The sequence below is a fragment of the Watersipora subatra genome, chromosome 10 (assembly GCF_963576615.1).
Source record: "Watersipora subatra chromosome 10, tzWatSuba1.1, whole genome shotgun sequence".
Classification (NCBI taxonomy): domain Eukaryota; kingdom Metazoa; phylum Bryozoa; class Gymnolaemata; order Cheilostomatida; family Watersiporidae; genus Watersipora; species Watersipora subatra.
This window is the reverse complement of record NC_088717.1, coordinates 46,710,550-46,727,377: the sequence shown is the minus strand read 5'-3', so window position 1 is coordinate 46,727,377 and position 16,828 is coordinate 46,710,550. Positions and strand designations below refer to the sequence as shown.

The window sequence follows — 16,828 nt, the reverse complement described above, 5'->3', positions numbered from 1 at the left end:
AACATTTTTGTGAATCTGACAGGCACAGCTTTCTGGTGAGTAGAATGTTTCATTACATTACTGATGATCAAACCGAGCTTTTAAACAGAGTTCCATAGTAGTATAACTTTAGACTACCCTCTCACAAATTTAAATTATAGAGGTCACTTTTTTGCCAAATTTTGGCTTGTTTCACTGGTCAGGTTTCTAAAAAGATGATGTGAAATATTTAGTATTTTTAAGATAACTTATTTGAAGTGACTAGAAAACGTTTATGCTATTAGTTAATATTTTAATATCTTATAGATTTATATCTGATGCATAATAAGTATTAGTAAAAATAAAATATAAAGCAAATTCAACCGAATAAAGTATTCAACTGCAAAATATTTTATATTATGGTCAAAAAGCAGCTTTTTTGCTTCAAAATCAAGATGAGATCCTTTAAAAACAAAACTACAGTTTTACAAACTCAGCCTGTTTTTATTAGAATTCATAATTTCATTCCTCTACAAACTTGAAAAAGAAAAATGTCTAACTAGTTTTGTGATTAAACAGGCAAAAATTATTGTATCTTGTAATACCATCATACTATTTGTATGCTAAAAGTTGCGATTAGCATGTGAACTAAATCAACTGTTAGCATTTTTTGTTTCATTGTCTCGTTATGTCATTACTCACATGTTCAATATTGTTTGACTTAAGTTGTCATGAACAAATTCAATTTTCACTATGCCCGATGGTCTGCTAATGTAGCATATCAAACCTGAGCTTGAGCTGTGCCTTTCTGAACCAAATTGAGAATGGCTAAAAAATTACAGCAAAATGGCACAGACAAACTCAAACATGCCATACTTTATACTGCTGAAAGCATGGCTATGTCAAAACCTGTACCAGCATCAAACCCCAACCGGTGGTGTATTCAAAACTTTATAGAAAATTCTAGCATATACAAAATTTTTGTTATTTAAATATTTTAGAACACTAGTTTAGCCGGCTGCCACCATATCAGTATTTGTTGCAGGCAGCTCGGCAATGGCTAAAATTATGGGAATAGAATTTGCTCCCCTTATTGTACCATTAAAAAGACGACTCCAAGTGTTTGCTGTTGCGCAATGGGTTTCTTCTTTCATGTTCCTAGGATTCTTTTCCCTATTTACAGTCAGCTACCTTGCTTTTACGAGGTAAGTTCTTACCACAGTTCAACATTGTAAGTTCCAGCTACACACTTAATGCTGTTTGTCCCGGGTATCCTTTATTTGAGCAGTTATTATTCACTGAGTTTCTATGCTTTAGATGCTTAAATGCGCAGAAACGGTAAAACTCAAACACATTCGACACCAATGTACTTCGCGAAATTTTTGTGAAGGCATTTGCTGTAAGACTAGTATTTAATATTATTATTAAACACAGTTATTGATTACTGTGTTTTTATGCTCTGAATGGGTTGGAGTTGCTAAAAAAATTGTGTCCTACCGTGCTAACGATTGGTGTAGTTGTACAATAACTTTTTAAAGATATTTAACCTATCTACAATCTATCTATTTGCAATCTACTTAAAACCAATCTTGTTAAAATGGACTCGCTTGCGGATCGTAGCCAGTTTTTAATTCATGCGTAGTCAACTAGTTAAACTAAGACAGGATGTGTGATTGTTATTTTTGAAGTGCGCTGAAATTTTTTTTACCTTTACTGTGGAGAACTTAGTCAAGTATTATCAATTTGGATTCATCAGCAGTGAGTGTTTCTATAATGCCAAATAGTGCTCTCACAGAAAATACCATCACGTAAAGGTGGCGAAGTGCAATGGCGTCAAATTTGTTTGGGTTTTACCGTTTCCATGATCCAGAGAGGAAGCAATTTCAAAAATATTTGAAGCAAGAAAGCACAGTAAGCAGTCCTATGACAGCCAATCAGGCCGTTTGATGATAAAAGTTTTGATTAGGAGAAAAGTTCAAACTAAGTGAAACAAACAATATTGCAGCTGAATGGCTACAGTTATGTTTATTTTAAAACGCTCCAACAAAACTGTCAGTAAAATGTTTTTGTATAAATATATCTTCTTTGTTTTTGTCACAAGCAGTTGTTGAACCTATAGTTGCAAAAAAAGGTAACTTTAGCATAAGACAAATAAGAACTAGAATTAAATAATTGTTTTGTATAATTCTGACCAACGGGGTCACTCCTTGAAAACCTTTTCCTCTTTTGGCGTAAATATTCGCCTTCAAAAAAATTTTGCTTGGCAGCTATAAGGCTAACACTTAACTTAAGGCTAACACTTAACACTGAAATAAGCCTTTAGCACTTCCAGGTAGATGCTTCATTACTTAAAAAGTAATTCAAAATGAGGTGTTAGACTTGTTTTAACTGCAAGATAGAAACATGAATTATTCAACAGGTATTTGTTTATTAAGATTATATGAAAAAACCTGAAATCCAAATAAAGGATATACTAACGATTTTACTGTTAGTGTATGACCATTATACAAAACAGAGACACTGCAGTGAACATGCGGTTAGCTCCAAATAAGCTACATTGTATATTTACTAAGCATAGTCATAGGCTTTCAGAATTTATTAACATAGGCCTACATACTTGTCCGTGAGAGCTGCTATTCAATCATTCCAATTGTGTTAACCAAAGCCACCAAAAATAGTTCATTACCACATTACTTGACAAAAGTGTTTTTTTACCCAAGCCTTGCTACCAGTTTGGTACTTTGAAAGCAATTAGATGACATGAGCTGACAGGTTCAATATTTTCCTTGTGCTAAAAGTAATAGTTTAATTAGAACCTCTGAATGTTAAACTGTAATTTTATCTTATAAAATTATTTTGCAGGTGGTGGCCACTGGTAGCAGTATACTTAGTCTGGTTTGTGTATGACAGAAACACTCCATCATCTGGTGGACGACGAATGCAGGCTGTTCGCAATTCGTCATTATGGAAGTGTTTCAGAGACTACTTTCCATTAACACTAGTCAAATCGTGTGACTTTGACACCAAAAAAAACTATATCTTCGCGTTGCACCCGCATGGAGTTTTATGCGTAAGTCAATTTTGCAGTTTTGCTACAGAAGGAACTGGATTTAGTAAGCTATTTCCTGGCCTAACTCCACATCTGCTTGTATTGGATGGACACTTCTTGTTTCCCGTTTATAGAGATTATGTTATGACAACAGGTGAGCTGGTGAAGTCAGTTATAATATCAGCTGAAATAGTTGCATTTATTGTGGTGAATGTGAAAAATTACCTCAAATCATTGAGGGCCTTGATGACCTAATAATTCCTCCAAACAAACAAGTTTAACAGGTGGTCACTTTTCTCTAATTGCCTTGAGAAGGTAGCAGTAGCTGACAGGTGCTTGAGAAGGTAGCAATAGCTGACAGGTGCTTGAGAAGGCAGCAGTAGCTGACAGGTGCTTGAGAAGGTAGCAGTAGCTGACAGGTGTGTACACATGGGTGTGGGGTTGAGCATGCCCGTGCACAGCATGTGTGTGTGTGTGCGTGCGTGCGTGTGTGCGTGTGTGCGTGTGTGCATGTGTGCGTGTATGCGTGTGTGTATGTGTGCATGTATGTGTGTGTGTATGTATGCATGTATGCATGCATGTATGCACACGATCTATTGAAGGTTCAGTAGAATTTATACTTAGCTCACTTCAAGCAGAGGCTGTTTGTGTTTTTAAAAGGATTGTTCAGCCAACAATGTCTTTAGGATCTTGACTGAACATATCTGAGTCCAGTAGCAAGGGAACCTCAACAACTAGAAACATTCTCAGTTGCAGAGAGCAATTTAAGGTTGAATGTAATTCCTGTCAACACCATCTCCTTTGTTGGGGTTTCAACCCAACCTGTTGATTGCAGGTTAGGAGCTCTTGACCATTAGGCATTTAGTGCTTGTGTATGGGCATTCATATGTGCATGTGAGCAAGCATGGGAGTGAGAGTAAATAGCTAAGAGTGTGTAGGTGTGCATGAAGTGTAGCTTATTGTGCATTTTTGATTAGTATAAATATGTCTTTGCTATATTTGTGCTTTATAGACTTTTTAACATCTTCATGAAATTGTTCAAAAATTTGTGGACTATTGACTTATCAATGAAGGTTTTGAAAACAGAATGTTTTTATAAAGATATTTGTTATTATACCAGATATTTGTTATTATACCTTGCTTTATTACGAGGTTTTTTATTATGATACTATAAAGTTTAAGTTTCAAAAGAAAAATCCAAAAAACTGGTCACCACTGATTCCATATAATCATTTAGCATCAAAAGAAAAGGTATTTTTAACCATCGTCTTGAAGTGACATCAACTCGTTTAGTGATAAATTGGAATCACACATTTATTTGTTTAAAATGCTAAAATCTGAGTGAAATTTTATTTCATTTGTATAATTTATTGACTAGATAATTGTTAATTTTCTGTTATTTTTGTTATTATAGTCAGTTTTATCATTTTTATGAAAAAAATTAACATTCTATATTTTGAGATTTACAAACTTTCTGACATTTTGAAAATGGTACACAAATATCTTAGCAAACATTTATTGTGTATAGATTTTAGAAAATCAAAAATCTTTTAATATGTATAGTTCATCTAGATAAACATGCATATGTTATGCAGGCATGTGTAGATGTAATAAGCAGAGCTTAGAACATATTCTGAGCTCTTCAAAAAAAGGAAATGTCGCTTGTCTGGCGGTTGGCGGTGCTCTGGAGACATTTGAGGCCCACCCTCAGCGCCTCACACTTGTACTTCAGAATAGGAAAGGATTTATTAAGAGCGCTCTACGTACAGGGTAAGCTCTCACTAGCTATCAATAGAAACTTGTTATAAATTGTAGTGGTTTTACATACAGCTGTTTAGCTCTTGATCGGACTAACAAAAAATGGTTTATTTTACCGTATTTGCTCGGTTAGAGTTTTCAACAAAAAGAAATGCAAATAGAGATAACTGAGTTGGTCAAATATTTGGTATATTTGGCTATGAAACAGTAAAAGTCTTTGGCTGTGAGCAAAGATAAACGTGTATATAATAATTGTTATGTTTCTGCACAGAAGCAATCAAATAGAGTATTAAATTAGAGAAATGTGGTTTATTGCACTCTCCAGAGACAACTGATTTGATAACAGAAAACCCAAGTATTTATGTTTGGTCATAAAAAAGCTTTGTAAAAAGCTACAAGCATTATTAATAGCTATAATGAGACAGTACTATATAATATATTAGCTTGTATAAAGCTTTAGCTAATAAGCATAATGTTTGTTGGCAAAGTACCAATAATACTTGGCACTTGCATGACACCTCCTCACTAAGCTAAAGGTTCTTTCTGGTTCTCTTAGACCTTCGGGGTTTGTCTCTGCTATACTCATCTCCATCAGGTAGACGAGGGTTGCGTGGTCTTCTTCTAGACGGAGGTTGCTCTGTTACAGTTGTAGGGGCTGGTAGTTGCAGTTTTGTCTCCTCTGTTATATCAGGTTTATCTCGGGGTCTTGATCTTCTTCTGTTGAGTATCTTGGTCTGAGTTGTTCAACATGTCTTCTCCAAGTAGGTCCCTTTGGTACCACTTTGACATTGAGACTACGAGTTCCATATCTCTTAGTAACAATGGCTGGAACCCATCTAGGTTGTCTGTCGCGTCTAGGTCCATGATACAAGGCATAGCATGGTGCTCCAAGATTGTAGCTGTGTATCTTGCTAACTGTCTTTTCTGTAGATCGGCTGACTTCTCTGGATTGATGAAACTGTGCTATGTGTGCAGGTGATGGCAATAGGGTGTCAATCTTGCATCTCTTATGATGCAAGATTGACACTGTTGGGACTGGCATCTGTTGTACTGCATCTGCCTTCTTTCCTTTAGTGATTCCCTTTGAAGTGAGTTTGTGTCCCAGATACTCTACTGTCGGTTGAGCAAAACAGCACTTGTCTTTTCTACATCTGAGCCCTCTTTCTTCTAATCTTTGAAGAAGTCGACGTAAGTTTTGTAGATGGCTCTCTGCATTGGCTCCACTCACTAGTATATCATCTAGGTATACTGCTACTCCTGGGAGGTCTTGTGTCAGTTGCTCCATGATTTCTTGAAAATATCCTGGTGCTGAGCTTATGCCAAAGGGCAACCTCTTCTGTAGTAGTACTCCTCGGTGTGTTGATAGTGCTAGTCGTCGTTGACTTTCTGGTGCCAACAATATTTGATTGTAGGCATCTGCTAAATCAATCTTTGTGTAGCAATAGCCTCCACCTAGTTTTCTGATTAGATCTTCTGGTAGTGGGATAGGCTTCCTATGTGTTTCTAGCTGATTATTGATAGTCTTGGAGTAGTCTCCACATACTCTGATCTTCCCTGCAGCTTGACCTGTTGTAGATTTGCGTACAGGTACAACTGGTGTTCCACACTGGTTGAATTGAGTTGGTTCCCATATGCCTTTAGCTACACCTGCTTCGTATGCTTGGTTGAGCTCTTCTGTCAAGGCAATAGGAACTGGTCTGGGTCGGCAGAAGACTGGCTTTGTTGAAGGCTTGAAGTTTATCTCTAGTTCAAAGTTCTTGAGACATCCTAGCTCGTCTTTGAATATTTCTGGAAATTCTTTGCACATCTCCTTACACTTGATTTGTAACCTCCCATCTGGCTGGTTCTCTGTGATTGTTGATACAAGGTTCTGTTGTAGCTTGTCATCAATAGAGATGCCTAGTTGCTGTATAGCAGTTCTTCCTAGTAGGTTGAGATCTTGTACAGCACTAATCACAAATGGTAGTCTGACTTCTTTCTGTGCATCCAATTGGGCAGTTAGCTCACATCTGCCAAGCGTCTCTATGAGATGTCCTGAGGCTGATTTGTAGTTAACTGTAGTAGGTTTTAGGTTTGGCTTTCCTAGCTTCTCCCATATTGATTTACAGATGAAGTTGTCACAAGCTCCAGTGTCCAGTTCAAGTGTGAAGTTGTCTCCCTCCAGTTTGATGTTTTCAGCAAGTTTCACCATCTTGGTTGATGTGCATTCTATCATCTTTACTGGTTTTCCTGCTGCAGATGATTTCTTTTTCTTGCATGCTCTTTCTATGTGACCTTGTTTAGAACAAAAGTTGCAGGTGGCTGCTTTGAATCTGCAGTCATCCGCTGTATGGTTAGTTCGGTCACATCTGTAGCATAGCTTTCCTTCCTTCTGCTTGTCAGGTATAGAGTTGTTTTTCTGGAGTGGTTTGTATCTTGATTTCTGTTGAGCAACCTTGTTGACTTTAGACGAGTTTCCATAAACTGTCTCTTTGGCAACTTTAGCTGCTTCTTCTGTTTCCTGTGCTACCTGTATAGCTTTGTTGAAGTTGAGTTCATTGTCCTTGACCTTGAAGAGAGATTTGAGAACTGCTTCATTGTTTACAGAGCAGATAAATCTTGTTCTGAGAGTCTCATCTAATGGATCTGTAATGTCTATGAAGGCACATGTAGTTGCATCTTGACGAATTCTGGCAGCTAACTCTTGAATAGTTTCTCCAGGTTTCCTCTGCATGTCACTCCAATACTTGTAACGCTCTCTAACAATGAAGCGCTTAGGGTCATACTGGTCTTTGAGAAATTCCAGTATTTCATCCATGTTGAGGTCGTTGATCTGCTTGGGTGTTGAAAGCTGAGCTGCCATATTACTAAGCTGCTTGTAGAGTGTAGGCTGTTGGTTGGTGAGAAAAGTGCCAGCAATCTTGTCTTGATGAATAGAATTTGCTGCAATGAAGGTGTTGAATCTGTCTATGTAATCTGTTAGTAGCTCTGCTGTTGGGTCAAAACCTGGGAAGGCTGGAACAGCGGTTGCAGCTGTTTCTTGTTTCCGTTGTAGGTTTTGTAGTAGTAGCTCCATCAGTTTCTTATTCTCCTCCATTCTTTCATCTAGCTGTTGTCTATGCTCTTCTTGCTGACGTCTGTATTCCTCTTGCTGCTGTCTCTGGTCCTCCTGCTGCTTCTGCATTAGCTTGATCAGGTCTGCTACTTCTGCCATTGTAGTGGTGCAATTTTGAACAGTTACTCTTGTAATAAACTAGAACTCTTTGTATCGATTTTATCAATGATAAAATCTGAACAAAACTCTTTGTAACTGTTCCAAAGAGAAATCCTTGTCGCCAATTAGCTTCTGTTATGTTTCTGCACAGAAGCAATCAAATAGAGTATTAAATTAGAGAAATGTGGTTTATTGCACTCTCCAGAGACAACTGATTTGATAACAGAAAACCCAAGTATTTATTTGTTTAGTAGTTATTTTAAGATATGAAAATATCTGGGTATGGTTCAACAGTTACTTTAGCTCATAATATAACTTGTGTTTTGTATGAGAAACACGAGATAGGTGCTAAGAGAGAAGCAAACGATATTCATGTCAGCCGAAAGGAAAAAAATTGATTAAAGACTCCTTTGTCTTAGCCTTATCGCTTTCTTGACAAAGGCATGACATGAAAGTTCTAAAGCTTAGTAATACCTATTGCTGTATTGTGTTTGAATCTTCTATGTGTATGGAAATTATAAGGTTGTTTCCCTTGCACTGCCCTAACTATGATGTCGTATTGAGATGCTGACAACCACATATTATATGTATAGATATGAAGTTCTTCATGTATGCATGCATAAATAGCAAAATCTCAAAAATAATTTATTTTTTGTTGCAACATACATATATCTGAAATTGAGGTTTAAAATAAACATGACTTTTCATTTTGTAGTGCTTCCTTAGTGCCAGTGTTTAGTTTTGGAGAAAATGAACTGTACGACCAGCTTAGCAACCCTATTGGCTCCAAACTTAGGAACTTCCAACACTGGGTAACAAAATATCTCGGAACTCCACCACCTTTCTTTCATGGCAGAGGAATAATCCAGTACAGCTTTGGGTTCATACCACATAGGAAACCCGTCACTACAGTTGGTAAGTCCGGATGCACTCCGTTACAGGGCAAAACTAGATGCTGAGACATGACCAAAATTAAGACATTTTACAAGGTGAAACTTTGAGGGACATGCTGTTAGAAACTGAAGCGTCGTTTAAACGTTTAACCAAGTTGGAAAAACTATGAAACATACTATATACTTCTTTTCAAAAAAGCTGGTCATGTTTACTTTTTGCACCAATTTTGGATGACTACAAACTATAAAATTTTGGCTAAACTGATTGACTTGACTGGCTAAGTTTGGCGAGCTACATAAGTATTTAAGCATAATTATTAGAATAAATTACCACTCTTTGGTAAAAGTTTGAGACAGACATATACCTATGGGTTATTAGAATAATTCTACACTGGGTATCACCTGGGCAATTATTCTGTCTGACATCACCATGTGATGGAGATTAAAAATGCCTTTCAGAGTTTAGGGTTAAACAATGTCACTTACTTGTCTGATGTTACACATTAATGAAGATATACACAATGTTCATTTCTCATGGCATCAGCTATATCTTTACCATTTTTTGTTTATTCAAAGTCACTTTCATTATTTCATTAATCGCGTGATATTGGATAACTATGGATATAATATATATATGGTAATTTGTTAATTATGGATATATATATATATATATATATATATATGCTAGAAGTCATCTTTTCCCATAATGACGCTAATGGATCATAGTATAATGTCCGGCAGATCAATTCAATCTGCAATACTACTATATATATATATATACATATATATATATATGTATATATATAGTAGTATTGCAGATTGAATTGAACTGCCGGACATTATACTATGATCCATTAGCGTCATTATGGGAAAAGATGACTTCTAGCATTTGTTTTCAAGTTTCTTACAGCAAGTTTTCAACCCTTGTTTTTAGCTAATAGGATGACAAACCTTGATTTTTGCTTTTCGGTCTGCTTTTGTACTCATTGGTCAAGAAGGCAACACAAGTAAAAAATGTGCGACGCGCATACATTTAGGATACAATGCCGACACAAGTAATTAACAACACATGCGCCACAACATGACACTGTTAACACATTAATGTTATTAGTAATATAAATGTGTAATAATAACCGTAGAAATAATATAATATTATTATTCAATATTTTATTCATATTTGTAGTCTGTTAATAAAACAGGTCTAAAACATTACACAAAGTATTATATTTATTTTCTATTGACCGTTGTATGTGCGTTGTGATGATAGTGTATGTGCGTTTTATCCACAATGTTTGTGCGTTGCAAGTGCCTTGTATGTGCATTGCGCATGCGTTGTATGCGCGTTGTACCGACCTAGGATGCACCATTGCAGAAAAATGTTTTGTAAGTATAACTTTTCCAATTGGTTTCTTTGCAATATACATGTACAAGATTATTTCAAAATTATGTTTCTTATGGCAACCTATTTTTCTTATTTGCAGTTGGAGCACCAATAGAAGTGAAGCAAACAAAGGAACCAACCAATGAGGAAATAAAAGAGCTGCATTCAAAATACGTGGCTGCTTTATGCCATCTTTTTGAAAAACACAAAAGAAAATATGGAATTCCTGCAAACCAACATTTAAAATTTATATAAATAAATATATTTAAAAATTTGATAACCATGATTATTAAATTCTCATCATCATTGTAGTTACAAAAAGCCATGTTTTGAAAGGACTATTCAAAACTTCAAATTTTAGACAGTAGATAAACAGTGAATAGGGTTCATTCAAAATTTTTTTTATAACAGCACAGCTCCCAAGTTAAACGATACTAGGTTTTTTGAGAAAGGAGCGAGTGTCCTGAATAGTATCTTTTTACTAGCTCTGCCTTCTCCCATACATCTGAATTTAGTGAATATTGCTTTCTTAGCAGCTGATAGGTGCCTTATAATACTCTAGCTTGCCAGCTCATATAAAATCTCTGCATAAGAGTCATGCTCTAACACAAAGTGTACTCTTCATAAAATATGAAAGAACCCTTAAAATCCTTAAAAGACTAGTTGGCGTTTTGCAATCTCTTGTTTATTTATAAAATGAACTGATAGTAAAAATAATAAACAGCCAACACATATGTGTAAGTGTATGTACCAGTGGAGAAATAGAAATCTGGGAAAAATAAGTTATTTCAAAAGCAAGCCATGCACTTTTTAATATTATGAACTGCTGTCATTTTACTTTGCAAAGAAATTAATATAAATTAAATTCCAAAACAAATCAATGACAAAGTACATTAATAGTCTCTCAGTACCATTTTTTGTGGTTTTTTAATATTCTACATTTACTATGATTACGTAATTATGCCTTTCTGTTTTCAGAACTGGCTACATAAAGTTAGATAGTGATTTTTTAATGAGAGTTGCCTTCTCTAATAGGAGACAATTTGTAAAATACTTGTATGAACAATAAAGGATATAAGCATATAAGGCTATGATTGTATAAGAAATGCCTTCAAAATAGTCTATGCAATAATTTATAAAAACATGCATGCTTTCCAACAAATTGTACAGAAATACAAATACCAAACTAAATAACTTTTTTATTAAATTATTGAGTTATTAATATATTTGATACTGCTAGTAAATGCGGCAATAAATACCTCAACCAGATTTGAGTCTGATATAACGGTTAAGTGCAGCTATATAGATGACCAATAAACCAATCTACTTATAAATAGTATTTAATAGTTTATTTTTTATTACTATAAGATAATTTTAAATAATAGGAATATAAGATAATACTTACAGCCATGTGCAATCATAATGGGTCACTGCAATTATCGTCACAACATAATTTAGGTGGTCAACACGTTAAATTAAGCTAAGTTGAATATATCAACAGTAAGTATCATTTAAATCCTTAGATTGCCTCTACGAGTATTTAGATACGTTCACCGACACGGATGCTTTGCCCATCCAGTGAGCTTGAGACTAACTAGTAGTCAACTTTGACCTTTTTTCACAAATGCATTAAAGGATTCTGAAGTGCTTAGTATTTCCAATCATCCATAAATACATACTGACCATTGTTTGTACAGAGTCGGGTTACAGTTTGTGGGAGACCAATATAATTATTGATAGCAGAGCTTTCTTAGGAACTCTCAGAAATGCTACACTCAAAGAAGATTGATCCCTCGCCTCAACTCTTTTATCCCTAACCAATGATGAGACCAGTTGTAATAGGAATAGAAAAATAAACATCTAGTGATGGTATGGCTATCTGCTATATGCTGGCTGTTGATTCCAGCTAAACTTGAAAGGTTTGAAGCAAGAAAAAGGCCAGCGTTTACTGAGCTGTAAGCAACAGCAACAAGTGGTATGATATACAGTTATCCAGTATTGTTGATGGATTTGTGAAAGTGGGTACCCATTTTTGCTGACTTGACCTTGACATTAAAAGACTATTTGAAACTTATAGAAGTATGAAAGTATGTCATAAGGAGATCAGAAGACTTCATGCTTTAATCCAGGAGTCCCACAGCACATTATCTAACGTACTTGTAAGTCATGGTTTAGGGTTTTATGGCATCATCTTGAGTTGGTCGCGCCAATCGTGCAGTGGAAAGGATGTATAAAAAAAACAATTTTTTAATAGCCAACTCTACATAAAATAATGTGAACTAAAAAACTGCAAACTTACATTTTAGCGACATGAATCTTTTAGCAAATTGATCTAACTTGATTAAGGGCCCTATCTAACGCGGTATAATTTTTCTACTTGTAGCAGCAACTTTTATATTTTGAAAAATACATGAAACTGCTAATCACTGTTTTAGTAGGCAATATATTATTCTTTTTTCAGCACAGAATACCATGATGAGGACTTGAAGAGTTGGTGAGTAAGCGCTATATTGCTACTTTTCTGATAATAAATAGCTTATCAAATTTCTGCAACCGAAGTTACGCTTACATCTCTGCAAGTTTTAAGAATTAAAGTATATCTTGCCGTTTCAGCAGCCAGAAGCTTTTTTACCCACAAAACTGTTGAAATATGTATTGATTATAATTAGCTAATTTTATATTATCATTGAATAACTGCCCTATGTATTGAAATTTGGTTTAACCAGATACGTGTCCATTAATTCTATAATTACTTTGTGTATGCCGTTATGCTCTACTTGCTGTTTTATTATTCAGTAGTTCAAAATTTAATACACCCTACCATGTTGCTACACTTACTAAAATACTCAAGACTTTTATAACAATTTAGCACTGAAGTTCAGCAAAAAAGAAAAACCCACATTGATTTGATACAACCTGCAGATAAAACATTTGTCTAGTCCTACATACTCAATACTTACCAAACCTTTGCAAAGATTCTCTGATACACTTCTATTTATTGAGGGATAACTAAAGGTCTCATAATCGCTTTTTTATCACTGTTTTAGAAAAATGGGAGAAACACCGCATAAAAATGCTTTTCAAATGAGCTGCCATACATCCTCGCATATGAGGCAAGTTTAACATTTTAAAAAAGTTACCAAACGAAGGGGCTGATTTACACACAAATAAAACTGATCGTGATCAAACAAATGACATTATGTTAACTTAATGCCAACAACTACAAACTGAAATATGCTAAGCATGTGGCTAGTAGCTCGCTAATTATAGTTTGCTTTATGCAGCTCGTGCTTGAGGAAAAACCGCATGTCACAGTTCCTTAAAAAATGTTCAATGAACCTGGCACATGTTGCTTTTTTTGCCAAGTTTTTGTTCTATTCATTAAAGCATGAACACCCACATGCAAAACATTACTTGGTTGCTAATAGTATGCTATGATAGCAACAATGGTCAGTGATATTTTAATCACAGACATGGTTGCTTACCATTCTATACTCATCATATACAACTTCACGGGCGGCTTACTTGCATTAATAATACTGTTAGTACAATTGTGAAAAGTTTATCGCTGTTAGTAAAAATAAAACTTAACAATAATATTTAATAGTATATAATAATATATAATAGTTATCTTTTTTATTAATTCTCTTCCACAACCTTTTACTGTGATAGGCAAACGCAATTTGTATGGTCAGACTTTACGCGAAGTTTTATGAATTCACCGCTTTAGGGCGGTTTTCTAGAGACAGATGATATGGAAGATTGGCTTACATACAGAGATAGGCAGTAATGGTCAACAGTCAGACTTGAGGTATTGTCTTCTCTTGAAATACTCTAAAAAATAATAACCAGCCATGAGTGTTATGCAGGAGTAAACAATAACTGGTGTTCACAGTAATGATGCTATTTTGATAGCTACTAGTTGCTCTCATCTCATGGGTTCAGGTAAACCTTTGCTGCCTCTGCTATAAATAAACTAAGCTATCTGTCTAAAAAATCATGCCGGAATTCAAACTGCCTCTAATTTCAGGGTAAAGTTTTAATTAACATTATAAATTAGCTATTTAATTACATAGCTGCCTCAAAGGCAGCATGTTTTTGTATTGGAAAAAATAAGATGCCTTTACTTATGGAACAAAAAAAGTTTGACATTAGTAAAATTTGATTAGTTTTGGTGCTTAAAGTGCATATAAGTGTATATTCATCGCTCAACAAATACATTCAAGTTTGCTTTGATGCTAATTAAATTTAGTGAAAAAAGTAATGTTTTTAATGCATTTAACATTAAGTTGATGTCTACTAATTGTTGTATCGATACACACAGTTAATGCTTTGAAATCTTTAGGACTAACCCCACCAATTGAACTGACTGAAACTGCATGTGCTAAGGAAATGATTATGCTATAGAAGTACACTTTTCAAAAAGCCTAAGGACCTGTGACAGTTTTTATTGACAGCTTCAACTCTAACAAAAGTTTGTTGCTAAGGCTATTAAATCTGCTTGATAAGGTAAATTAATGGTGTCAAAATCTAGATGCTATTTATCACCTCACTCTTTGCTCACAATACAAAAGGCCTTAATATAGTCCAAATGCTATAGTGTCATGTCAGCTGTCACATCAGCTGTTGGACTATACCCGAAGGCTTATCAAAGACAACAAAGTGCAAAAGCTGAGCAGAGCGAGTTTGTACAATAAAGTACGCTTTTGCATCAGATTATCTTAGTGACTGCGACCTTATTTTTAACTGAGTCTTATCAGTGAGTACACTAGTATACAAGGCATCTCTATTTTTGCACGCTGCAAGCTATAGTATTTTTACAAAGTTGACACTTAACACTTTGTCCATGAAATACTCAATAAATGTTTGAGTGAGTTGGTGTATAACACCCTATCTTCTTTTGAAAAACTAGGTAGGGTGTTTTTGACCTCATTTTTCTTTTGAAAAACAAAGTCAGAAACTCATAAACATAAATGAGAATTTTGACCTCCTTTTTCAGCAACAATATCAAATTTCAAACTTGAAAGAAAATTAGTTCATACAAAGAATTTTAAATATTGTGATGATGATATATATATATACATGTATATAAAATTGTTTCCTCACCCCAGTTAACCTGTATGGGTGGTAGTGTCTGCTCTAACTCGGGTCTCCTACCAGAGACTTGGGAGTTTGAGCACTCGCATCAAGATCTTAGCTGTTCCCAGTAGCAAACTTTTCTGCAACTCACCTGAGTTGATTGCTGTTGGTATTAGGGCAAGCCACATTTTATGCGCTGGTGTTATTGCGCCCAGTGCCCCAATGACTACTGGGATTACAGTTGATATATATATATATATATACATATATATACATATATAAATATATATATATATATTTATATATATATATATATGATATATATATACATATATATACATATATTTATATATAAATATATGTATATATATATTTATATATATATATGATATATATATACATATATATACATATATTTATATATAAATATATATATATACCATCATATTGATATATCTATATAAGTCTATATAAATATATATACCATCATATTTATATATCTATATAAGTCTATATAAATATATATACCATCATATTTATATATCTATATAAGTCTATATAAATATATATACCATCATATTTATATATCTATATAAGTCTATATAAATATATATACCATCATATTTATATATCTATATAAGTCTATATAAATATATACATATATATATATTTATATATATATATATATATATGATATATATATACATATATATATACATATATTTATATATAAATATATATATATATATATACCATCATATTTATATATCTATATATATATATACCATCATATTTATATATCTATATAAGTCTATATAAATATATATACCATCATATTTATATATCTATATAAGTCTATATAAATATATATATATATATATATACCATCATATTTATATATCTATATAAGTCTATATAAATATATATATATATATATATATACCATCATATTTATATATCTATATAAGTCTATATAAATATATATATATATATATATACCATCATATTTATATATCTATATAAGTCTATATAAATATATATATATATATACGCATACATGTATATACAGTGAAACATGGATAACTCAAACTTCACGGGACAGAGCGAAAGTGTTTGAGTTATCAGAGCACAGTCACAAGTTAATGTATTTATCAGTAGATACAAATACAAACTACATGTATATATAAAACTAAAGTATAGGTTGTTTGTTGTAAGTTAAAGGGCATCTGATGTAGAGTTTTAAAGTATTTATCAGAAAGTATAGATATTTTTATACATTTGAGATTTGTGTGTTGTTTTAGGTGATGTGACTGCCAGAACTTTTCCAGATTAAAATTAGCAAAACCTAATCGCGGTTAAAACGCTCAGAAGACATTTTTTCTTCTGAGTGTTTTATTCGAGATCAATTTTGCCATTTTTAATCTTAAAACGTCTTGTCAGTCACATCACCTAAAACTGCAAACAAATCTCAGCCCAATAGAAAAATATCTATTCTTTCTGATAATTTTTAAAACTGG

General features: G+C 33.8%; 1 protein-coding gene across 1 annotated transcript; it reads left to right on the top strand.

The window, feature by feature from the left end:
* Window positions 1–1,014: 1,014 nt before the first annotated feature.
* LOC137406362 (2-acylglycerol O-acyltransferase 2-like) lies at window positions 1,015–10,487 on the top strand. The gene is made up of 5 exons (XM_068092931.1): window positions 1,015–1,163; window positions 2,821–3,161; window positions 4,603–4,777; window positions 8,674–8,873; window positions 10,333–10,487. Exons 1-5 carry the CDS (start codon window positions 1,015–1,017, stop codon window positions 10,485–10,487), a joined length of 1,020 nt encoding a protein of 339 aa, XP_067949032.1.
* Window positions 10,488–16,828: the final 6,341 nt, after the last annotated feature.

Bases quoted from the DNA above. Each gene is read 5' to 3' on its own strand.
- LOC137406362 (XM_068092931.1), top strand. From the start codon at position 1,015: ATGGCTAAAATTATGGGAATAGAATTTGCTCCCCTTATTGTACCATTA. The intron at 4,778-8,673 runs GTAAGCTCTCAC...TTCATTTTGTAG, and splicing joins AAGAGCGCTCTACGTACAGG to TGCTTCCTTAGTGCCAGTGT. The intron at 8,874-10,332 runs GTAAGTCCGGAT...TCTTATTTGCAG, and splicing joins GAAACCCGTCACTACAGTTG to TTGGAGCACCAATAGAAGTG.